A 25,734-nucleotide genomic window follows, 5' to 3' on the forward strand; every position below is an offset into this window, starting at 1 on the left:
CCAAGACTTCCTTTCTCTCCCTCCTGTCCCAAAATGCTGGGTCGTTTACTTGGTTGCTCCTCCCTGCCTGTTTCCAATCCACCAAATGTCCTTCCCGTAATAGAGTGACCACAATTGCACACCGTCTTCCAAATGTGGTCTCCCTGGTGCCTTGCACAGTGCCAGAATACGTCGGGCTGATTTATATTCCATACCCCTAGATAAACACCTCGAGACCATGTTTGCATTTATCCAGCTGCCAAGCAGCCTCGCAGATGGTTTTAATGTGTTCTCCACATGCATGTACCACTTGCACAGAAACTGGAATTGAGACTGGGGGGCGGGGGGGAAGGAAAGGAGGGAGGAGGCAAGGGAAAAGTAGGAGGCAGGAGGGAATAGCCCTCATTGCACCCCCAGGGGACAGTCTGAGCAGTGAGCAGGCATGGCCCAAATACACCTCTCCTTTCCTCTTCCACCAAAGCAACCCGTAGGACGCTGGGATTTCTGACTAGGCTCAGGTGGAATAAGGAAACAGGGAAACAGAAACAAGGAAAAAGCAAAATGAGAGATGCACAGGGTGCAGCCCTTTCACAGAGCACTCTGTGACTGGCCTTTCTGCCTTCAAAAGGCAAGTCCCACAGCAACGACATCAAACAGAGTGCTTGCTTGCTCCATCCTGAATACCACATTGGCTTGTGATCATGACTACGATTTTCATGCCTTGAGATTTCAACCCTCAAGAGCTAAGGAGAGCTGCGAGGCACATCTGTTCTAAAACTACGGTAGTCTGTGCTGCTGTAACTACTCTGTAGTACGGTACTGCTGTAAGGGAGTATTCATGACAGTCCAAGCAACAGTGAGATGAATGAGTACACTATAATGGTAACCTTCAGACACCTCAGGCACTGAGACACACGTCTTGCCTGCAGGATTTTACAGCCTCGCCTTAGAAGATGGGCAAAGATGGTCTGTGATAAAATAGCATGCAGACACAGAGAAGTAAATCAGATTTCCTGACTTAAACCTGGCAGGTATATATCTGCCCTGTTGCCGTCGATGCTAGAGGAACGTGTTATTCGGTGCATTCCGATGAGGTGCTGGTAACTTCAAGTTAGATGGTGAGCTGACACTTTTCCACCTGCCTTGTCTTCTCAAAGTGCTTATTTCGTGGTGGTGGTATGTCCTCTGCAGAGCTGGACAAGGAGGAGCTGTCTTACACCTTATATCTTATAGGAAATGCATCAGGAAACTAGAGGAGGTGACCCTTACAGGTGCAGGGATGTAGTCGTGGAGAGGCATGAGCTGTGCTGTGGCTTAGCTTGTCTTAAGGAACTGATGAGCAGGGTGCCTCAAGACCAAGAAATGAGAGCACAACTACGTACAGCAGCTGTGTTGGAGTCTTTGTACCTGGGAAGGAAGGAAGCGATCATCTGGACTGTCTTGGCATTTCTCTTGTCCTCGGAAGTGATTGCCTCCAGCTTCAGTAAGATGATTTCTGAGATCTGGAGTGGAGGTAGGTAGCCAGCTGGAAAGCTGAAGTGTCCTTGGGAAGCAAAAATGACTCTGTTGATCACGAGACAGCAGCGTACAGGAGAGCAAAATAAGACGAAGATGCGCTGACCTGGCTCAGCGCAAGGGTGGCAGCAGAGCTCGAGTGCTACAGGCAGAGGAAGCTGTGAGTGACATGGTGCTCTCCTCTTAGCCCCATTAATGCGTCAGCCTCCTTTTGCTCTAATGATAGCATCTTAAAACAACTCATGGTATGAAACTTACTGACCTCATCCCAAACATGACTCATCTGAAGGACAGAAGCTCTCTCTTAATTTCTAGCATAAGCTTTGTTCACTGGCAGTTTACATCTGGGGGTTTTTTTGCATCATTTTCCACTTTTGTAGCTCATCTCCATTCGTACTGTTTACCAGTAGGATGAGAAAAACCTTCTTTCTCGTTCTCTCTTGTTGGATTAAGCACACCAAGCCTTTTATTCTCCTCCAGGGCCATCAACAAAATCTTCCCACCCTACCAGTCCTTCCCTATTGCTGGAAGACTTTTTCTTTCTGTTCCTTTTCAACAGAGGAACTTATGAGCTTTTCCACAGAGGGGTCATTTGGTTTGACCAGTAGCAAGGACATCTCGGGATCTGTGAAGCCTCTTCTAGCAAACTACAATGAGATGAAGAAGTGAAATATGTCTTAGAAGCCAAGGCTTCAATTCCTGCCAACCTCATTTACCTGCCTGTGTTAGGGTTGTAATCAGGGAGTGTGGTGGTCACTGATCCTCACTTTCTCCACAAGTACAACCGCCCTGTCTCCCTGAACTCATGTCAAAATACGGAGACAGAAAGGGAGACACCGAGATGAGGCATCTGCGAAGACTCTGGAGAAGGAAAAGGTCTTGCCTCACTTCCAGCTACCCATGTTGTCCTGCTAGACTGATTTCTTCAGCACTGAAGTTGTGGGTGATATCCTCTAAACATGAGAAACTCCAGTGCAATTCCCACTTTCCCTGTCTCCATCCATGAGAGTTACGGCTCTGAGTTTGGAGGAGTTTCACCCACATGCATACATGTCTGGGAGAGAAGCAGTATCCTCCATTCAGCATTGCCTGAATGACTGACACACATCCAAGACACTTAGGATGTGGGATACGTATGAGAATTGTTTTCTTAAAAGTTTATGAATTCCTTTCGACTTACATCTTCAGTGAATCCTACAATTTCTTCCAAGGGAAGAAATGTTTTACTTTCCCAGTTCGCTTGGAACATGCGACTTCGTGTCCCAAACCTACCCACCTGTATGTATCCAAACTGCATATTTGAACCATCCAACTATTTTCCACCAGAAGAAAGAAATTTTACTAGAGCTTTTCAATCAGCATTTAGAATGAACTGGATCCCTTCTGATTATCTCTGCTCCTAAATATTGTCAACAGTGTCTCAGGAGAGACTGACTTATTTTTAGCATGTCGAAAGCACACTACTTGCAGGCGTTGGATTTTTTTTCCTAGTGACAGCTTATAAAAAAGGTTATAAAAAAGGATTTATTTCTTATTTTAAAGAATTACCATCAGGAAAAATTGTCCGCTTGTAGATTTTTTCATGGTTTTCCTGAAACTCCACACCATTTTTCAGATTTCTTCTTGTAATTCAGTGTGGATCTCTTTTGAGAAATGACCAGGAGAAAACAAAAACAAAAGAGAGAAGCCAAGTTGTTAGTACTGTTCATATTTTTGTAAACCAAGAAAAAACTGTTTGGAGGAAATATTTGGGAAAACAAACAAAAAGAAAAGTCCTGTTTGGCTTCCAGCACAATGCCAAAGGAATATATGGCATTTCCCCCCCACCTCCATTTTATCATCAGCTCAGTTGTTAAGTGACCTCTAGAGTGAGTAAAATAAGAGAAAGTTAGTGGCAGAAGGTGTAGAATCTGGTCCCAGTTATCATATCAGTGGCCTCAAGTTGGTGAAATTAATGGCAAAGGTGCCACATGACTGTGTGGACCAGAGAAGACAGGGGGTGGAGTGAGGGAAGAAGGAAGGGATGTGGGGAACCATAGATTCATAGAATGCTTTGGGTTGGAAGGGACCCTTAAAGGTCATCTAGTCCAGCCCCCCCTGCAGCGAGCAGGGACATCTTCCACTACATCAGGTTGCTCAGAGCCCCATCCAACCTGACCTTGAATGTTTCCAGGGATGGAAACACCTCTCTGGGCAGCCTCTTCAGTGTTTCACCACCCTCGTTGTAAAACATTCCTTCCTTATATCTAGTGTAAATCTCCTCTCTTTTAGTTCAAAACCATTCTTCCTTGTCCTATCAGAAGGTCGATGGTGTGTCTCCTTAGATGGGAGGAATGAAGGTACTAGAGACAGGAGCGAGAGAAGAATGGTGGGGCTCCTGTCTGGGACAACAGGCGTTGTAGAGGGGAGAAACAGCTTTTGGCTACATTAAAACCCAGGAATGTGGATCCAACAGTCACAAAGTGTGGCTGGTCCTGACGTCAGTCAATATTTCCATTTGAGAAATGTTTTCCGAGAGTTTCAATGCAGGAACATCTTGATTCGTTCTGCAACCAGGAGGTCCAGAGGCACCTGGTTTGACCTGTGGATGTCTCTCCCAGCATCCTCCTACCACAAACTAATAACTGTAATCCCTCTTCCCAACCTGATTCCTCTCCCCTTGCCCCCGTGGCACCCTGGGGTTGGCAAGGAACGGCCATACTGTGCCTGGTTTTGAGCTATGCACGTGCCAGTTGGCTGATCAGTCCGAAAAGGCTGGTTGGCCAGGTGGCAGCTGCCGAATGTTCACCTGCTCTTCCCTCTACTAATCATCAATCACCGTGAAATCTGCAGGAAGGAAACAATGACTGAGATGTTTTAGCCCTCCTTCAAATTTGGCTGAAATGGGTTTTCCAAGCATGGAGCAGGGAGAGTGAGGCAGGGCGTGATGGAGAGGAGATTAAAGAGGTTTCTCTGTGTTGTGACAGTTCATCATAACGATGATGGAGCCATTTGTGTCTTTTCTTGGGAGACTCAGGTGCTTTCTGAATATTGAGTCCCACCAGATCCTCCTCCGCGTTAATGAATCAATTCCATGAGTCAATACAGGTAGGCATGGAAAGATGTCAGATGCAGTAAGAGACAGCAAAGATGATATTTTTTTTCAAATTTTTGGGGCAGCTGACAGCTCCCTGAATTGTCCACATGATAAAGGAGCAGACCAGAGGCATCCCAGGACTGGTTTGCACTGTGTTTCCTGCACAGAGCTCTCAACCCTCTGCTTTTTGGGAGGTTTGTGGGGATCAAAGTACCCAAAAAGAAATAATTGCATACTCTGTTACCCAGAAAGCACCAGTTTTCTTTTGAATGAGTCCATTGCAAATGTGTATTTACAGCATGAGGAGGTTGTACCCAGCAAATACTTTTCCACTTTTATATTTTCTGGACAAATACTGCAGTATGATACTAAATCAAAAGACTTGCAAGTGAAGGCTGACCTTTGCAAGTTGTTCTGAAAAGCTTAGAAAAGTGGAAGGTTTTTCTCTCAGCATTTCAGAGCATGGTGTTTGGACGAATTTTTTCTTATCCTCAATGTTGTTTCTCCACAGTATTCATTTTAAAGTTTACCCAGATTTATTTATTTTGTAAAAATAATCGGTTTTATTTTAAGTAAGACCTCTCTGAGGGCTAAATTAGACCTTTATTTACTTTCTTGTCTGCAGAAAAACCTCAGAGACAATAACATTTTGTCCTGTTCCAAATTTTGTGGGGCACTCTCTTTTCCTTTGTCTTTTGATCCTTCCAGAGAACTGAAAAATAAATAAACTGTTTTTCACAGTGTAAGTAATCCTGCAACATAATGAGCTGAAGGGAAGGGCTTTCCCAGTTTTCATGAATAGGAAATCTAGTACTATTCTTCTAACGTGACTGGAAGGAGATAAAATGCAATAAATTTCTTTCTCCTTTTTATCACACCGGTGCTGAGGAAGTTTTGCTCCTCTGCCCTCACTCCCAGTTAATGCTTTAGAAGAGAGGCAGTGATTAGTCTGGTCCTTTTCATCAGCACGAAATTAAAGATAAGAAATCAGCTGTTAAGCGATGATTTTTTTCTGTTGTTTTCCATGTCCTAAAACACCATCAAACTGAACTGATCACTGTCAGCTCTGACCCTGGAAGGCACCATAACAGCCAAAGGCCTTTAAAGCAGTCTTAGTTAATATTGTGGAAGCATGTTCATTATAAAGGATAAATTACTGTTCGGTTGAAAGATTGCTGAGGCACTAGCTTTGCTATTAATGAAACACGCTGAGATCTTGGCTGTGCTTATCACTTCTTTACTAACGGAGCTCTGGCGGATAAGAGCAGGCTGATGTGTTTTATTTTGATTCGCCTGTAACTCCTCGCCGCCAGACACTTCATAGGCTGTTGATAAACTCCTTCACAGGCTGCCATCAGTACGGAGGGCAGACGCTGCTCGGAAAGCAGAGCTGGGGCCGATTCACTGGGTTTTGCTTTTCACTTCAAATACTCGGCTGCAGCTGGATTTTAACCGATGGGTGCAGCTCATACAGTCCAATGCGAGGGCGTATGTAAGCACCAGGTTAGATTTGGGTGCATGGTCCTTCCTCAAGGACTGGAAAAGCAGCCCACGTTGAAAATCCACATCTGAATGGGAACTCCTTGTGGGACTCATGGATCAAAAGCTGAAGAAAAGGGTGGTTGACAAGCTGGAAGAATGTAAGAGGTGGAGAACGGGCTTTGACTTCTTTTTTTTTCAAAGCAGTGTTGAAAATGAGGTCAATTCCCACAACTTTCAAGAAACCTGGAGGATTTCTCAGCCCTTCTAAATATGGGCAAGTTCTGGCTTTGTCCCCTTGCAAGCTGAATGAACAAGCGATGAGGAAGATAAGGCTGCCGGGAGGGTGGGCAGCCCGTCTCCCAGGGAATCTGCCTCCATCGCTGGTATCTCAGCTGCTTCAGAGGCTGGTGGCAAACCCCATGGGCTGCAGAGCTCTTTCACGACCCTTTTAGCCTACATGGTCCTGTAGGACGTGATGCTGGAGCCCTTGAATGGCTGGCTGGTACCTCTGTTTGCAAAGAGAGAAGCGAAGCTTCTCATCATTACGGGTCGATACAAGACCTGCTTAATTAATTTTCAAGTTCTGGAGAATTGTGAAATGACAGTTAAAGAACTTTAAACATATATACTTGCTGGCAATTTTCAAAAAAAATAAATGTTTGGGGAAAAAGGCAGGCATAAAATGTGGGAAAGGACTTTTTTCCTCGGTTTGTGTCTCTGCTTTCCCTTGCGCTAAGCACACAGATCACAGACATCTGCAAATAAACTAACGTACACAGAGGGAAGAGGGAGACCTGTGTATGGGAGGAGGCAGGTTTTCTCCTTCAGGAGCTTTCTTCAATGAACAAAAAGGGAGAACAAGGACGATTTAAAGAAAAATCCTGCAACTACCACCACACACTCCCTTCTCAAAAGGTTAGGAAGTAGCAGTGAGCAAAGTGGTACAGCAGAGAGAGAAACAATGCCCAGGATATTTGCATTCCTGAAGCGACGGAGCTCATGCGATTCCTCCACCTGCCCATTCTCTTCCCGCTTCTTTTCTGAAAACCAGTGACTAAGTGAAGGGCAGAAATCCAAAATAGTGAGTTAAGCGGGGGGGAAAGCTGGGAAAACTCGACCATTGTACGCTGCGCTTGGCAGCAGGCGACTGGTCAATCAGCGTGTGTGCGCTGCCGGCCAATTAGCACGGGCACGGCTCCAAATCAGTCAGTGCATGACCTGCATCTTGCCCTGTGATGACATCGCAGGGAAATGTGAGGAAAGGGAAGCTGGGACTAGCGAAATCATAGGCGAAAAGGATGTCAGATGGGAAAGGATGCAAATTTCAGGAAGCAGAAATTCCCTAATTTTACTCCTTATGAAGCAGGGTAATGAAATATTCTCTGTTTACAGCCATAAATATTGCTGTGGACACCTCCCTATAGATTCTTGCTAATTAGTGTTAATTGAAAGCACACCCAAATTCAGGCACACAAGCACATCTGAGAAAGCAGCAAAGCATTGTGGTATGGCACTGGCTGATGCAAATAATGAGTTAAAATTACAGCTGAATTTGGATTAATGGTCTGTAGGCATTAAATCACAGCCAGTCTACTCTGTGGGCATAAGCACCTTTCAGGGAAGGCTGAACTAGCAGCTCTGTGCCTCACAATAGTGTAGCCAAGCATAAGCTAGCTCCTGGGTAGCCTAGGCTCAAATCTGCGCTGCCCTATCAAGACAATACCCAGCTAAGTTCCCTTGGGCATCTCCAGCTTGCCTGTCAGCCTAGACTCCTGAATTCTCAAGTCCTCCTGTTCTTCACTCTGCTCTCTTGCCCTATTTTCGTTTCTCCCAGCCCACGAGGGAAAGCAACTTTCCAGAGTCATTGACCCCTCTCAGAGAGCGCTCAGCTATTAACCCACGTCTGAGCGTGTCCTTCTGAAATAAATCTTGGGAGAAGCTGCACCTTCTGGAGCAAAACATTGAGAAGAAAATTGCAATGATGCCTAAGAGTGGCTTTCTCGAGTTGAGTGGCAGCGTTGTTGGCTTCTTCATGGAGAGCCCTCTGCAAACGGTGGGGCGTTAGGGTCCCCTCTGCAGGCGCAGTGACTCTCTTCATCTCTGTGTCTCTTCCACAGATGGCTTTTGTCTTCCTGAGTGGGATGGTATTGTCTGCTGGCCTGAAGGTGTGCCAGGCAAAGTGGTGGCTATGCCGTGTCCCGAGTACATCTATGACTTCAATCACAAAGGTAGGTCTTGTCCTCAGTGTCAGCCGAGTCTGGTAAGCCACAGCAAGGGGAGGGCTGGGAGTCAGAAAATTAGAAATCCTATCTAGCGTCCCTTTCCTTATCACGTGGTGACTCCCTTCCAAGCAGGAGTAAAGCCAGGGGAAAGGAAGTAAAGAAATAGTCGTTATTTTTTGATGCTGAAGGAAAAACTCTGTTGTAACCTAAACAACGACAAATTTCCCGCCTGCCCCACCTAGGCTGTAATGGGGCATTATAAGCACCGATTACGTGCTTACAACTGGGTAATCTTGCAGCATTACAAACCTGTATTTGTTTGACACCACAAACTTGGTGTAGCAATAGGAACCTGCAAGTATTCTTCCGATTTATATTCTTCACTTCACGGGTTTGTTAATTCTGGCCCCTGATCTCTACCCAGACCCCTACGGTGGGTATCTGAGAACAGCGAGGGTAACCAGAACATGTGAATTCCTCCCTATCTCACTTCCCCTCAGGCAGCACATTTCTTGGCTTGCTTGTGGTGCCACAAAGTCTGTGCATGTTTTTAGAAGCAATTGAAGTACACTCGCTCCTCAGTGTATTTTCGAAGCAAACGTATTCTCTTTTCTCAGGCAAAGCCATGCACCCAAAGACAGAAAAATTAGGGAGTTAGGACTGTATTTTCCCAGCAGAGCACTGATGCTGTTTTCAGAAAACAAGTACTGATATTCCAGTGCACCTGGTTGCATACAGCCTGTCCTGACTTTTCTGTAAGGGATTGGGAACTGAGCCAGCTTAAGCCCTGGCTGATGACTTCTCGCAGATACACCTGCACGTGCGCTTCACATTAGTGGCCAGGAAAAACGGGCAATCCATCCCTTTTCTCACACACAGCTCATGCAATGATACCCCCACACAGGCATCTGAACATGAATGTTTTCACCTGTCAACCGAACCCGGAGATGAAACCTTGCCTTCTCTTCTTTCTCCAGCATCACGAGGAAGATAACCACAGGAAAATCTGTCTTGAGGTGCACTGAACCTGTAAACAAAGAGTAGCATAATACTGTTCATTTTCATAGGAAGGGCTGCAGCTCTGAAGATGATTCAGTGCTTTGGGACTTTTCAAAGCTTCTTTCCTTGGTTTGTAGACCCAATATCTTAACCTAAACTAAGCGCCGTTTTTTATCAGCTCGCTGGTGTTTCTCAGCTAGAAAACTGGTAACGTTGCTAAGGAGATGGAAATTGTGTTCTTGCAGATGAGCATCAAAGCAGGCAAGAAGCACCAGGGTTGATGGGATCCATGCCTGGAAGAAGTTTCTCCAGTTCTACCAGGTCTAGCCCCATTTACTCTGTCTCTCGTTTCTCTCCCACAGGCCATGCTTATCGTCGGTGTGACCTGAATGGGAGCTGGGAGTTGGTTCCAGGCAACAACCGCACCTGGGCAAACTACAGTGAATGTGCCAAGTTCCTCACCAACGAGACGAGGGAAAGGGTAGGCAATTGCATTTGTGCATGGAGCATGAAGTGTTGGCCTCGTCCAGGGCTAACCTAAGGAGCACTGTCTCATTTAAAACCCTTAATGAGCTCTAGTTTGCTGCCTCTTCTTGGAAATTATGTCCAAGCTTGCCAAAGCCACATCTTTGTTTTGATGGGGAATTATTGGAATTTGAGATTGTCCTCAAAGCCAGAAAGGGTTCCTCCAGCTGCCATGATCCCATTTGTAAAGAGATCTTGGGGAAACTTGAAGCAGGCTCAGGGACACTAAGAAGTGGTTGGAGGTTGTCCCATGCCATTGAGACTCCCTCTTCCCCAGCAGGCAAAAATTTTGCTACCAGGTTGTTACCAATAGTTCCAATGTCTATGTGCTTGTCTGTGCTAGGGGATGTAGGAACACAGAGCTAAAAGATGTGTCAATCAAACCAGTAGCAACCCTGCTTCTGTAGGTGATTAACAGAGAACCTCTTGGTGGAGAGCTGTAAATTAAGAATCAGAAGTTCTACATGGTCTGTCCATTGGAGATGGGTGGGGACAAAGTCTTCTGTTAATGCAAATTAACATGTAAGATGTTGAACTAAGTCTGGTGTAGTTACAGTTTTAGAACAGGGACATCAGTCCAAAGTTAGAAAAGGGATTCATAGCATGTAGAGAGGGTTTGGTATGCTTCTGGGGGGGAAAAAAAGGAATAAAATCTGATGTCTATCTATACATCAGATCTATGGGCCTTATTTTACACAAATTAGTAGCCGGCAGAAATTTCCTACCTCTCTGTCTGGGTCTGAGCCCAGCTGGGTCTCTGTAGTGCTTCTGAACGTCTCCCAAGCTGACTGCACCACAGAAGCAGTTCTGTGCTAACTAACGTGACAGCAAAGCTGTCAGTGGAGTCACCTGAGAGGATGTGACCTTCTTGTTTTGCAGAGAAAGACATCTCCACCCACACGCGGTTGCTGCACTATTTCTGTAATTTGCAAAGAATTTAGGAGAAACCTCTGGTTTCTCGGTGGTACTTGGAAGATGTCCTCCTTGGTTACGGGGTATGGCATTAGGGACCAAACATTTGCAGCAAAGGTTATTTTCAGACAGTTGGAGATAAAGATCTAACCACAAGCTTCACGGTGGGGAGCAGGCTTGAAGATGATACGCAGTCCCTTTGGGAGAATGTTCTTAATTTTAAATCCAACCACAGCATAGTTTTTTGTATTTATTTTTTTTTCTTAACGGTGAAGCAACATATGAATGAAGTTGTTCAGTGAGGAAAGATGTTATTTGAGCATCTGCATGCATTACGTCACGCAGCCAAGGAACAGACAAGGTTGTATAGACCAGCTACTGCTCCAGCTACTTAACAATAAACCATGGTGTCTCAGCGCTGGGTGACGTTCACTTTTAGAGCAAGGTGAGACTCACCTTTTCCCAGATCCTGTAGTGGAAAGAAGGGGTTTAGCCCCAGAGGTTTCTGGAAAGATTCTGGAGTAGATTTTGGAGTCATTGAGCGTCTTGCTTACACTGAGACCTTTGCTAAGTTGCACAGTCTCTTGACCTCTCTGAAGCCATTGTCTCCTCTGTCCCACCTCTCTCAGCCATGTCCTGAGGTGGGAGTCGTCTGCTTCAGAACTATGCATCTGAGCAAGTCTCCTAGATTTCCCCTAGGGAAAGGAGGTCCTTTCTTGTAAACCTCCCATGCTGGCAGCTGGGGCTCGGTCAAGGTAAATCAGCGTACAAAGAAGAAGAGAGTTGTCCATTTGTTGGCTGCAGAAGGAAGAAATAGTGAACTTCCACCCCCAGGCTGGTAAAAAAGGCCGAAAGCAAAGTCTGTCTTCCTGGGTTTCAGGTATCTTGTCTTTTTTCTGTAGATAGAGGTGATCACTGCGCACACAGGGGACTTGGCCTGTGCTTTCTAACGGAGAGACGTTAGATGAGGTGTCACGATGCGGAATTGTATCTTGATTAACAAATGCTTTTCAACAGCATCTATTTATTTGTTTGTTTATTATCATCATTTTTATGATTATTATTATTAACCTTGCATTCGCAAGAGGTTGCTTTCCTGAGCCCAGCCCTGCGCTCACCTCGCAGCCAGGCTGCGGGCTGTCACGTAGTTGCCTTGTTTTACTGGAGAGGTGGCTGCATTTTAGGGACAAGTGGAGCAATGCATATACATCCACTGCGGGTCTCTCGGGCCTTCTGGTATGCAAAGCACTCTGGAAATAAAAGGGGAAAGGAACGACCTTCTTCGTTTTCTCAGTTGAGTGATGACTTTCAGAGAGCAAGGAAGACCTCTTGTCTTTCACACCCAAGCGTGGCTCTGGAGCACTGGTATTAATAAACCTTCCTTTGATTTTTTTTTTTTTTTCTTGAAGTAAATATGTCAAGAGATGTAAGAATCAGGGAATTTGGCAAGATAGACTAGTCGTCTTTAGAGAGAGATTGTTTTCTATTATTATTTTCCCCCTGGGGAGCAGCATCTTTGCGTCACCAGTAACAGCTGCATTTAACCAACGTTTTGAAAGGATATCGTGGGCTGACTCTGAGTACGGCAGCATCCAAGCAGATGTAACCAGAGGAACTTTTAAGAAACTATGCATTAGAAAGCATTAGGAAAAAAAGTCTGTCTGACTATATATATATATTTATATATATCTGCATTTCTACCTACTAGAAATAGTCCTATATCTATAGGTAGCTATATATACAGATACACACACCTAAATAAACACCCACATCCATGGGCACACACACAGATATATAGAGAGATATATATGTGTGTCCATGTATGTTTGTTTAGGTGTGCAGTTTTCTCATTTTAGCCACTGTGGGATAATTATAAGATTGACCAAATCAGCAGAGGGCCCCAGAGAAGGTTTGTGTCTTTCACTAACTTTTCCTGAACCGTATAAATAGGATTATTTCACAGCACAGAAACCGCTTTTTGAAATTAGCAAAGTATGCTAACGCCATCAGAGCCAGAAGAATTAACAGCTCGTAACTGCCCAGTGAGCGATTGCTCTCGGGCTGTTTTCTGAGGGAAAATTAGCACTGCTGAAGGATGCTGGACTGACAGCCCTGAAGATTGATGTCCTCTCTTGAGCCAGGAGAGCAGGTAGGCTGCAGCTCACTGTTGAAGTGTGTTTCCCCAAATACCTGGCAGATAGCATTAATCTTCCTGTGAACAACCGCGTCTCGGACACGGTCTGTAGAAGACTACTGTTTAGCAAGGGGTAGGAAGAAGTTTTGTGGAAAGGTGTCTCAGCAGCACATCATGAGAAGCTACAACAGTTTTCTTTGTGCCTTTGGGCAGTGCTGAAAGCCACCGCTACACCGCAGCCTGTATATGTTCTCTCATATTCCGCTTTCAAGCTCACCCTTCACCAGTGCAGCAGAGATAGTGGAAAATCTTGTTCTCCCACTCCTTCCCCAGGAGATGTGCATGGGCATCCCCCATCACAGTTGCACCCTGGATCTTCAGAAAGTCTCCCTGCCTCTGAACAGATAAGCCGAGAGAGCTGTGGCTTCCCGCCCCAGCACCCTGACCAGACAGCTCTACTGTGTTTATTCTCCATCCGATGTTTATAGAGAGACAGTAGGACAAGGGAAGGAGGGGGAATGGATTGGCCGGTGTTCACTCTTTGAGGAAGGCAGCGTGGTTAAACACCAGCTGTTTATCCCTCTGCTGCCTGTTCCACATCTCTGAACCCACAAGCTGCCAAATTTGGGAGAGAGTATACAGCACTGCTACATAACTGCTAGATGATAGACACATAGGTGTGTGTATGTATGCATTTATTCTACATTTGTTCTCTTCTTATACTCCTCCCGAAGCATCTGTCCCTGGGCACGTAGGAGACAGGGAGCAGGGCTAAAAAGACCTTTGGTCTGGCCCAGATTGGCCGTTCTTCTCACAGCCTGATTGAGTTCCCTTAAAAACAGGAGTGAGAGCCCCTGTCTTCCTGGAGCAACTCAATCTTTGGATAAAACAAGGTTTTGATGTGCCTCCAGCATTAGTAGGCAGCTTTTTAGGCAATTTCTCTCCAAAAATCATAGTAGCGCTTTGACTGTGGACCCCTTCCCTTCCACACAGCCAGCCAATAGCAGCACATTCAGGATGGTCATTTTTCTGGTCACCTTTTCAGACATTGGCAGGAGTAACGGTGTATTTTGCTCAATAAGCAGAAATTTCCTTCATTCCCATCTCCCCAAAAACAACACTAACGCCAAACACATCTTTTTTTAAAGCAGGTCAAACCCATCCTGTTTTCAAGGATGAGCTTAAGGATAAATGTGGCCTACATCTACTGAAATCATGGGGAAGGGAAGTATGAGCCAGCAACTTGGGAGGTTAGCTCAGCTTGGAAACCACCAGCTTAGCAAGATGGACCATCCTAGGATCTAACCTCAGTCCACTCATTCTGTCTTCATCTGCTACTGCTTGTTTATATCGTGGTGGTTTTACTGCTTCTAGGGAAATCAGAGAGGCCTCGAGAATCCATCACATACCAAGCACAATGGGAAAGGCACAGCATGGCGCAGGGCTGCTTTATCTAATCCCCATTGTTCAAACCAAAAATCTTCTATGCCTGGCCTTTGTTCTTGGAGCTCTCTGGGGTCCTTTTAATAGCAAACAACTTTGTGTAGCCTCAAACTGATGGCATAAAACATGTTGACATAGTCTATACTGAGTTATACAGATGAAATGCCGTCAAAGTGTCATACAGTTGCACCATGAAAGACGGGCAGATGTTTTAAAGTACGTGCAAGGATTGAAAAAAAAAAAAAGGATTATCGAGATGTGTTCTTCATTCTCACAAGGATCCCTGTCAGGCAGTCCTCATTTCACGCCTGTAGGTCTAGTGGGTTCCTGTAAACGCTGTAGTACCTTTCAGCAGGGTGCTGCTAATAATAGTTTATGCCTAAAGTCTGCTGGGAATATCTAGTGGTTTATAACTGCCTCATAATAGCGCTTCACCTGAAAACACAAGGGTTCTCACAACTTGACACACAGGGTCAGATACAGACCCCTTGTACCCCATATTTACCATTTCTGGCCCACAGTAGATGCTGAAGGACAATCTATGAAGGCTGGCAAGCCAAGAGTGTTCTTGTCCCTTCTTACAGCCTTCCAAGAGCCTGCAGCCGTGGGGCATTCTCAGCATGTGGTATTTGCATAGGATTTGAAGAACTTTTTTTCTGTTAATGTGGACAGCAGATTTGAAGCACTTTTATTTCTGTGGCCTCCTGGGTGTCCTGTGGCTGTGAACACTGGAGATAAACCGGGCATGACACGGAAAAACACTACCTTTCACGAATACAGCCCTGGGGCACCCAAAAAGCCCAGCTGCCTTCTGAGACATGGGTCTACTCCCACCCTTTTCCTTTTTTCCTTTTTTTTTTTTCTTTCATAAACTGTTCTATAGAGCTGAACAACTCTCCGGCTCTGCTGACTGCAGTTAAGGGTCCAATTTCTTTGCATACACTTAGACACTTGGCACCACGGGAGGTGCATTACACCACCTACAGCATTAGCACAAGGCTGGCAGATATCTGTGAGACTTGGTCTTCTGGAACAGCATCTGGGGTCCACGTGGGTACCTTCAGGCATCTCACACAACACTTAGTGGTTACGTGTAGGCAACTGAATGTGAAGATCTCTCCTTGTTGACTGTCATGTGAACATAGGCACTCCACACCCACGGAGATGCGCATTTACACATCTAAACTGGTGTGTCTTTGAGAGCTGACCCCAGTTGCTCTCCAGATTGTGAGGAGCTGAAGTGCCCAGCACCTCTGTAGATGAGGGGAACAGAATTCTGTAACAAAAAGTTGTGTTCAACATCCATCGTTTTGCATTAGGCTTTGGAAATCAGTGACTGTTTTGTGCCTTTTGCACACATCCCTTCTCCCTGCCATTAAGCTTTTTTTTAGTCCCATCTTCTATTGTAAAAAAAAAAAAAAAAAAAAAAAAAGGACCAGAAAAGCAAAGACTAGAGCTAGTGACAGAGGCTTTCTGGCATTGCTTATCGTTCAAAGCAGTAAAACGCTCCCTCTGCTAATTTCAAACATGTCATTAGCAACATCTGAATCAGCAACTTTGAGAAACTTTGCAGATACGTGATCTGGAAAGCCCTCACATACGCTTCTATCCTCGTATATTGCTAATCCCACCCTTCAGCACAGCCTGCCAGCCCCTCAAAAGATCACTGGATCCATTTCAGCTTCACAACCTAACTCTTGCAGAGTCTTGCCTCACAAAGGGCTAAAGAAAAAGGATGAAAGGAGAAAGTTGGAGACAGGGCACAGTGCAATGATCCTCAGAATGGAGTTTGACACCAGTCATCTAGAAAATAACGTGTCTCGATCACCCATGTCGCTCCCTGTGACACTGGAAGGAAACAGGACACCAAAGCCCTGAAGGTTTCATCCAGATGCTGAAACAGAGGTTGTGTTTATGCCCCAGAATTAAAAGCGATGTCCTAGGGCATGCGAGACGACTGCGTGGGAATTGCAGATACAACACGGGACCTACAGGCAACTCGTTGACTTCTGTAAAAGCAGCTTGAAGCCGGGCAGGACGCTTGGGTGTCTAAAATGACATGAGACACATGGAAGGACAACCAAATTGAGTCCTAAGGGTCACAAGACCTCTTACCTGAGACTTAAATGGATGGGATTTGCTATATACATGTAAACACCTCTACCTGAGCTAGTCACCCTGGACTCCTCTTGTGACAACCCAAACAACACAGCTGACGGCTAAGGGCACCATCCTGTGACTCAAATAGATGAATTGCAGCCTAAAGCACCCCTTTGTTACTGCTGCTAGGACCTCAGGTGGTCAGCTCTGATGAAGTTATCCGCACCATAGACATCGAAATTAGAGGACCACATCCACTATGACAAACTCCAGGTACCCCTACTAGAAGTTGGGGTTTGAGGGAGCAGAAATACTCTTCACACAGACTGTCCTACAGCTGGCTGCAGTGCAAGAGCTCGAGCACAGCCATGGTTTTGCAATGGATGGGGCCTCGAAACCCCACGCCTGGTGCTCCAATGGAGCTCTGAGCTGTCCTGCAGAGGAAAGCAGTTTTCCTCTGGATTCAGATCAGTGAAAATTATCTCCCCATTGGTGGAAGTGGACATATTAGGAGCCAGGATCATCCCTGAGCACAGTATGAAAACGTAACAGCCAGCTGCTCTGAGGGTCACACACCTGGAGGAGGTCTAAACCACAGGGAACAGGGAATGCAGGGACACTTGTGGGAGGGGGGCACCTCCAGACTGTTGATGCCCATGGTGGCTGGGTTTTGTTTGTTTTGTTTTTCCCATGCACTCTCTGAGTCCATGCAGAACCCATCTCCAGCTCCGTTTTGGTTTTCTATTCTCCCAAAGCCACCAGGCTGCTGCGAAGTTGCTGCCCTGAGGTCAGGCTGGTGGAAAGCTGAGATGCAAAGGGGAGCGGAGAGGAAGTCTCCCACCGAACCAAGAGGGAGGGAGAAAGGGAGATCTTGTTACGGGTCCAGCACTCAGTACGTCTGAAATAGTACTTAGGTATTTTGCGGTTCAGTGTATTGTCATTTCTGTGAGTTATGGCTGGAGTGAGGTTGGGAAGGCAGGAGCGGGTGGGCTAGCTCCCTGCGGAGAGATCATTTCACCTGCCTGTACAAGAGAGATGGCTGTGGTTTGGTGGAGCTTTGCAACGCGTGACCAGAGAGGATGAGGGAAAGGAAAGGCCCTGAGGCCGGGCAGTGGCTGGAAGCGCCACGGAGTATGACCTAGAGAGGGTTCACGGTGCGGTGACTTGATGGGAAGTCATTTCACCAACCCCAAAACCAGTTCAACCACATCAGGGGAGCCTCAACCTGTCCAGCGCCCTTCAGGAGCAACCACGACTGGCTCAGCCGTGTGAAGGGAAGGCCTCCAGAGCATTCTTCTGGCAGAGGAAGGGGACAAATTGGGTACTCCTTAGGGAGATGGCAGATATAAGAGGCACAGGAAAGCTGTAAGAGATGAGAAGAAAGGGGGGATCAGATCCATCCCACACCTTCCCCATCATTATCTCATCCCAGTAGGGCATGGGATGGAGCGGGCAGAGGGCAACATTCAAGGACGCCAGTTTTGAAACTGATGTTCCCTAATCTTGGTACTGCCTGGGGAGTTTTGCAATATTTTGCTGAGAATCCCAGCCCCTGGAATCACAGATACTGAGGTTTTGTCCTTTTGGTTTTCCTTTAGCTTTTTTTTTTTCAACTGTTTTTCAGTGCACATGTGTCAGCAGTTGAAACGGTGAAGGATTACTGCAGGAGTCAGTCAAATTAAATGACACTGGTTTTGAAGTATCACACCTTTTAAACCAGGGTCTCCTGCTGTGGCAAGGCCAGACTTTTGCAGGGTGGGTTGCCTCTTCCAACAGGTCAGTGGATGACCAGCGACGGTCAGTCTGTCTTCAGGGTGGATTTACAAGAGACATTAGGTAGAGCTCCAGCTGCAGGAGGATGGTCTAGTAAGCAGTGCGCTGTCTTGAAACTATGGAGATCCAGACTATGTCCATGGCTTGGCCATTCATGACCCTTGTGGTCTTCTGTGAATTATTTGGCCTCCCATCCATCTGTGCTCCAAAAAGAGGGTTCTCGAGACCACGGAGGTGGTTGTTTCAGCTGGCAGATGACTCAATATTTTTTTACCTGGAGGACCTTTCCTGATTCAGCAATGTGGTTTCCACCAAGCTGGGACCTCCCTTGTGCTGGGAGTTGAGTGACACCTGGAATTGCCTTTAGAGCTTTTCTTTTTTTTTTTTTTCCCCTCCTGGGTAAATCCAGGTCTCACCATTCCTGAGGACAAACACTCCTGGGAACTAACAAGCATGAGGTGCCCTCCAAGGGCTGCCCTGTGCAGCCTTTTGGAGAACCTCAACCTTTTGCTCCTGAGGCTTTCCCCAAGGACCTAAGGACCCCATCCAAAAAATAACCTTCCCTGAAGGCTCCCCATCGTGACACCGGGTAAGGTTTGTGGCACCTACGTCTGCAAGCGAGCACACCAGCGTGCATGCATGCATGCATGCGTGTGTATGTCTTGGCAGTCCTGACTCAACGTCCTTTCAAAAAGAGGCCCTGTGGTTAATCAGAGGAATTAACCACAGCCTCCGAAAACGTCCTGCCAGCCAATCAGCAGGTCCTTCCCAAGGCCATTGCTGCTACAACGGTGTCGTTGTCCGATAGGAACGTGGATCTTTCCGGTTAAATTTCTGAATGGGGCTCAGGGACGCTTTTGTTCAGCTGGGCATAGTGATGCCTCACAACTGCTGAATTACCAAGAATCCTAAATTTGGAGTAGGATTTTGGTTGGGTTTTTTTTTTTTAATTTTCACTATAGAGGCAAATGTTTTGCAGTTCAAAGAGGATTCCAGCTTGGCAGTGGGAAAAGTGTACCAGGTTTTGAAGGGAAGGAGTTTTTTTTTTCCCCCCTTAAAGCTCTCAAAGCTGCTCACACTGGCTTTTTAGTGCCTGCTGCCTCCACAGATATATATATATCTCTCTATAAAAAAAATACGCACATACACACACGTAGATTAACATTGGCGAGTGCACCACTCTACCAGTGGAAACCACAAAGAAACAGTCACATATCTGGGGATTCTGATGTAATAGGGCTGAGGTTTTGCATTCCAGGACAGCATTTCTAGCCTCAAATCAAAATCAGAGCTGTCATTCAGAGCCCAGCGTTAGTAATGTTATTGCAACCCAGCGGGTGGGGTGAGGGAAAGGCGGGAGGCAGAGGAGGAGGGAGCGAGGAGAAAGATGCTGAATTGGTTGGTTTCTTCAGGGTTTATTTCTAATTTCAGACGAGGGAAGGCAGTACAAGCTAGGATGGTGGCAGGCGTTTTAACCCTTTTCAGGCAGATATTCAGTAATCCCTGAGTTAAGCTGCACGTCCCAGCACAGGGTGAAGAAAAACACCTCAATATTTAACGGAAAACTCAGGGTTTCTAAACTCAACTCTAAAATAAAGAGGGCCAAGGGAACAAAAACCTACTACAGGACTAGTTACTACGAGTTCTCCTGTGACAGGACCTTTTCCAATGGGACTTTGGCAAGCTGAAGTCATATCTGGATTGGGTAACAACATTCATAGGCTGCTTTTGATTTTAAAAAAAGAAAAAAAAAATGCAGATGATTTCTTCTCGTATCCTGCAGCCAAAGTATATCCTACCCATGCTTTCTGTGGTGGGCTGACACTCCACCAGCCTAGACATCAGTCATTCAGCAATGGTATGGCATAGCCTTGTGGCTAAATTTTACAGTTCCAGCAAAAATCGCAGGTCAGTGGGCATTTTGTTCGAGCAAAAGTTGCCAAGAGATCTCCGGATTCGGCTGAGAGTTTGTAAAGCGCTTTGGGTTCCTTTGGGACGAAAATGCTGCAAGATTCCCAGGCATGGGATTAACCCAACTCCATCACTAGTCCCTTGCAAAAATGCTGGCTCCCCCCTGCCCCTGGTCATTAGGGAAGATGAACACCACTTTCCCAGCTGCTCTTACGTCAAAAGAGCAAGAGCAAGCATGACTGCCAAAGATTTCCCAGACCCAGAGCTGTACACCCCAGCAGGTATGATAGCCTGAATCTCTGTGCTGCTACCACGGTTGTGTTACGATGCAGTAGGACGCGTTCTAATGTGACGCTATTTTTTCCATCATTTGTACTGCAGGAGGTCTTTGATCGCCTCTATTTGATTTATACTGTTGGATACTCCATCTCTCTGGGATCCCTCACAGTTGCTGTCCTTATCCTGGGATACTTCAGGTAGGCGGCTCTGTTTCTACCTAAGCGAGTTGTCACTAGACCGGAAAAGCCTCGGGCTTTCCCGAAGGATAAAACTGGGGTGGCATGTGCTTCTTCAGCAAGCCACAAGAGGTTGCATCTGTGCTTTGGGCTGTGTTAGTGTCACTTAGGTCAAACTTCTTGGGGGATGGTGGGTGGGATGTTTGAACTTCTTCTGCTTGCCTGCAACGGAGTTTTCTAGACCCTCTTTGTAGCAAACAGGGAGAGGCATCTCCAGGAAGAGGTTTGTCTCCCTTGGAGGTTTGTCTAGGGTTTTCTGTCCCCGTCACTCACTTGGCTTAGATTGAGATGGCTAACTTTTAGACAGCTAAGGTTTCATGAGGGAAATTCCACTCTAAACCCAAATATTGATGGAGGATAGACCAGTTGAAGGGGACCCCAGACATATAAAAGTGCCAGACTGACTCCTCCGACCTCCCCACGCTGCTGCTGTACCTAGGGATCCAAAAGCGACCGCTCACCCACCTAACTCTGATTGGCTGCCCTCCCTTTCCACCACTCCTGCCAAGGGATGCACACCCCTAAATACCATTTTGAACCCACGCCGTCCATTCCTCAGACCTGGCTGCCACAGAGACCACGGGAGGGATGAAAGGTGCCGCTCCCAGCTAGAAGTTTATCCTTTGGGAAACCACGCCTGGCTAATTGCAGATAGAGCAGGGTGCTGAGCCCCAGTCCCCTGAGCCCCAGATTTTCTCCCCTTCAGTGGCTGGCAGTATCTTCTCCTGGCAGACAGCAGGACCCAGACAGCAGCTGTAGAGGGAAATTCTTCAAGCAGCAAGCAGCCACATGGTGTCGGCAGATGGACTCAGCAGCTCCCATTGTGCAAGCTTGAGATAAGCCCCAGACACATGCCAGTGGGAAGAAAATGTGTGGCCTTTGGCTTTAAAAGTGCTCGGACCCCTCTGCAGCGAGCAGGAGGAGGTCAGGGGGATTTGCTTGGATAGCAGAGCAACCCAGCACCCGAACCTGTGACACACACAAGGCAAAGGGGACTGCAGACCCCTCCGGGAGGCACTTCACATGGTGTAGTCCCAGAACCCATCCCTGCCACCGCTCTCCTGTCCTCTCAACCCTTTCCCTCCTGTTTCATTTCCCGCTGGCTACGGGCAAGGTTGTTAAAATATTTAATATCCATGTATGCAAGAGTACTCCTAGTTTCGAGAGACACGCTCTCTATTCATGTAGTCAGAGCCCTTCACTTACAGCCCAGACTACACCAGTGACTGGCTAGAGCATCTTTGCCCCAAAGCAGCCGCAGAGAACAAGCCAGATTTCATTCCAGATAACACATAATCCAGAGATTCGCTGGCTACATTCCAAATGCAGGGAACAAAGCCCATCCTCATTTATACCTCAGCAGTTCCACATGGTGCAATTTGTATTATAACAGCACGGGAAACAACTGTTATTACTATCATAATCTCCTCCAAGGTAGAAAAAGAACACGGCTTTTATTTTCTGTTTCCATTATTGGAGCTAGGGTATAAAGGGGGTATAAAACCATCCACAAATTCATGCGTGGATATCCAGGCAACAGAGCTATAGAGGACAGAAGGGGACCTCAACAGGTCAGTTATGTCCTTCTTCTCCCCAAAGGCATGATCACCATTTAGATACAGGTCTAACCCATTCGCTTCTTACCATCCAGCTTTTCCCCCAAAAGGATCTTAAAGCGCTTTACAATCAGCATTTGTGGGGTCATTGCTGCCATTGCTGGGGTGGAGCCCAGAAACTGCCCAACATGACCAAGCAAAGGATAGCGTCTCCAATGGCAAACAGAGAAAACAGCCCAGCAGACTGTAGTTACCACTATAGTTGCTATTAAATTTGGAGTAGGCACAAAGATTAGAAGTTTACAAGAACCTCTGCAAGGTTCTCGGTGGCCACAAGTTCTGTAGCCTTTGTAGTCCATTTCCTCTGCGTGAAGTGCAGATAAATGTGAAGTCTTTAAAATGCAGTATTTGACTCTGAGGAGGGTAGATTTGTTGGAGGGGTGGATTTAACAACGAAAGGGATGCACACGGGATACACCCTTTAGTAGGAGTGAGCACGTGTGTGCATCCTGCCTTCTGTGTGTACATCCTGGAAAATGACTGCACGTCTGATGCACGCTCGCCCCGCGTGCACCGAACACCGGGGTCGTGCTCATCGTGCACGCCCTGCACACAGCGATGCACTCGCCCTGCACACGCTGCACGGCGGCCGTTGGCTCGCTGCGCGCCAGATGTACGTCCCCTGGAGGTGCACTGCACCCTGGATGCACGCCCACTGCACACACCCTGCACGCTGGCCGTGCACCCGCTGCACTCATCCTGATGTTCACCAGACGCGCGGACGCTGCACACGTGCTTCGTGCCCAGCGCACCCCTGGCTGCCTCCAGGTGCCTGCGCGCTGCTCACACGGTCTCCTGCACCTGCAAACTCGTCGCTCCTGTGCTGCACACACACCGCACGCGCGCTGCACGCGCACCGCACGCACGCTGCACACACACCACACGCACGCTGCACGCACACCGCACACGCGTTGCACACACACCGCACGCGTGCTGCACACACATCGCACGCGCGCTGCACACACACCACACACACACTGCACGCACACCGCACGCACGCTGCACACACACCGCACACATGATGCACACACACCGCACGCACGCTGCACGCACACCGCACACACAATGCACACACACCGCACGCGCGCTGCACACGCACCGCACGCACACTGCACATGCACCACACTCGCGTTGCACACACACCGCACGCACGATGCACATGCACCGCACTCACGTTGCACACACACCTCACACATGATGCACACACACTGCATGTACGCTGCACACACACCGCACGCACGTTGCACACACACCGCACTCGCGTTGCACACACACCGCACGCGTGCTGCACACAGACCGCACGCGTGCTGCACACACACCGCAAGCACGATGCACACAGACCGCACGCACGATGCACACACACCGCAGGCACAATGCACACACACCACACGCGCGTTGCACACGCACTGTACGCACGCTGCACACGCACCGCACGCACGCTGCACACGCACCGCACTGACGTTGCACACACACCGCACTCATGTTGCACGCGCACCGCACGCACGCTGCACACACACCGCACGCGCGCTGCACGCACACCGCACGCACGATGCACACACACCGCCCGCACAATGCACACACACCGCACGCACGCTGCACACACACCGCACGCACGCTGCACACACACCGCACGCACGTTGCACACACACCGCACGCACGCTGCACACACACTGCACTCACGCTGCACTCCAGGTTTGCACACGCTGAGCGAGGACTGTGCTTTCACATACCCTCCTCCAGCTGCATGTGCGCTGCACAAACACCCTCCTCCAGCTGCGGACACACTGCTCACGCTGCCCGCTGCATGCACGCTCGCTACCCATGCCCGACACAGCCAAAATGCATCCCTGTTTCTCTGCAAGATTTCCCAGGCAGAGGGGACAGGCACACCACTGCCCTAGCGCGAAGTCAGCAGCAGTGTGTTGCAACCAAACTCCTGGAGTAAGGTATTCATTCCTTTACCCGCCCCATGGGTGACCCACGAGCGCAGGGCAGCAGTGGCACCAGCACGGCTTCCCCCTGGTGGCACAGTGCTGATGAGAGGAGCTGGGGCTCTCCAGAAGCAGAGGTGACCCTGAGTCTCTCCAACAGATGGGCTAAACTACTCCAACCCTTCTCTGTCTCCCCCCTCCAGACGTTTGCACTGCACTAGAAACTACATCCACATGCACCTATTTGTCTCCTTCATGCTGAGAGCCGTGAGCATCTTCGTGAAGGATGCGGTCTTGTACTCCGGGTCTGCTTTGGAGGAGATGGAACGGATCTCAGAGGAAGACTTGAAATCCATTACTGAAGCACCTCCAGCAGATAAATCACAGTTTGTGAGTATTACTGGAGCGGCCGGTTCTCCAGGTTTCGTGCCTCCATCCTCTCTGTTCAACGCCTTGCCTCTTTCAGTGGGATTTTCCACCCTACTGAGGGACACCAGCTCCCCCCGCTGCTTTCCTCGCCCTCCACAGCCTCTCCCCATCCATTCCCACTCCCTCTCAATCCACTGGCCCAGAGGGACTGCCCAGCCCCAGAGCTAAGGAAGAGCTGTTCCCCGTGGCAGTCAAAAGTAAAGTCAAGGTTGATGTTTTGCTGCCCATCTACAACTACTACTTTCAACATCGGTGAACACAGCCAGATGAGTGTATGACAAACCACATCCTAAAATAAAAACTGGAGTGAGGTCAGCTGAACTTGTCTCCAAAAGTAGATGTTTCTTTTCACTGTATAGAAAGCTCAGATGGCAATACCTGGATTGTCCATGTGCTTGGCGGGGATGAAGCCCATCCTCAGGTTTCAGAGTCATCCCCACCTGCTGAAGCTGCCTTCTCTCCTTGTCACCGGTCTCATCCAAGATTTCTCATGGCAGATCCCAGGTGTGGTAGCTCATCATCCATGAATCTTTAGATGCCGCAGAGACAGAGGAGGTAGATTTTAGTATCTAAGGTCAAGGGTGACCTTCAATGCGCACAACAAATCTGAGCTAGCTCAAACATCCTAGTGGAGCGGCTCTCAGTGTGACGACAAACTGTCTGCCTGTGTATTCATTCGGCTTTTCAAGTCTTCCACAGCTTGTGCTACTATCAAGGACCTGGCCACCAACACCCCTGCATAAAACCAGCCTATGTGAAGTGTCCTACTATGCATCCAAGTCCCCCAAATGTAGATTTATTATCACGTTTCCTTCCCATTTCAGAGATTCATTTCGTTAATTTGATGAGTCTCTGGCTGGAGCACTCAGCACACTTCAAAACACTCCCTTTTTGGAAAGAACACAGAATGTTTTACTGCATTGTTTTCTGTTTCTCCTTGGCCTGGACTCATTATAAGGAATAATTGGGATAACATATTGCATTCTTTTAATATTAGCAATTTAATGGCCTTTCCCATTTCTTCTGAATTGAAAGGCAAACAAGTGATGAAGGCGACAACTAATGTGCTACTTCTGTTTCCAAGTCAAGTGGGAACTTTGCAATTATTGCCTAATATTCCCTGTGTGTGGGTAGATGGTGGGGTTTTTTTGTAAATATAAAAATTATTATTA

The 25,734-nt window shown here is 47.5% G+C and overlaps 1 protein-coding gene across 1 annotated transcript in view; it reads left to right on the forward strand.

Moving 5' to 3' along the window:
- Positions 1 to 25,734, forward strand: part of PTH1R (parathyroid hormone 1 receptor) — a 115,534-nt gene that overhangs the window by 72,561 nt on the left and 17,239 nt on the right. Inside the window, exons 3-6 of the mRNA XM_086466941.1 lie at positions 8,170 to 8,280; positions 9,636 to 9,754; positions 20,453 to 20,547; positions 24,337 to 24,523. Coding sequence (XP_086323067.1) covers positions 8,170 to 8,280; positions 9,636 to 9,754; positions 20,453 to 20,547; positions 24,337 to 24,523 — 512 coding nt within the window. The remainder of the gene's footprint in view (positions 1 to 8,169; positions 8,281 to 9,635; positions 9,755 to 20,452; positions 20,548 to 24,336; positions 24,524 to 25,734) is intronic.

This window comes from Leptosomus discolor, chromosome 6, assembly GCF_034619465.1.
Source record: "Leptosomus discolor isolate bLepDis1 chromosome 6, bLepDis1.hap2, whole genome shotgun sequence".
NCBI lineage: Eukaryota > Metazoa > Chordata > Aves > Leptosomiformes > Leptosomidae > Leptosomus > Leptosomus discolor.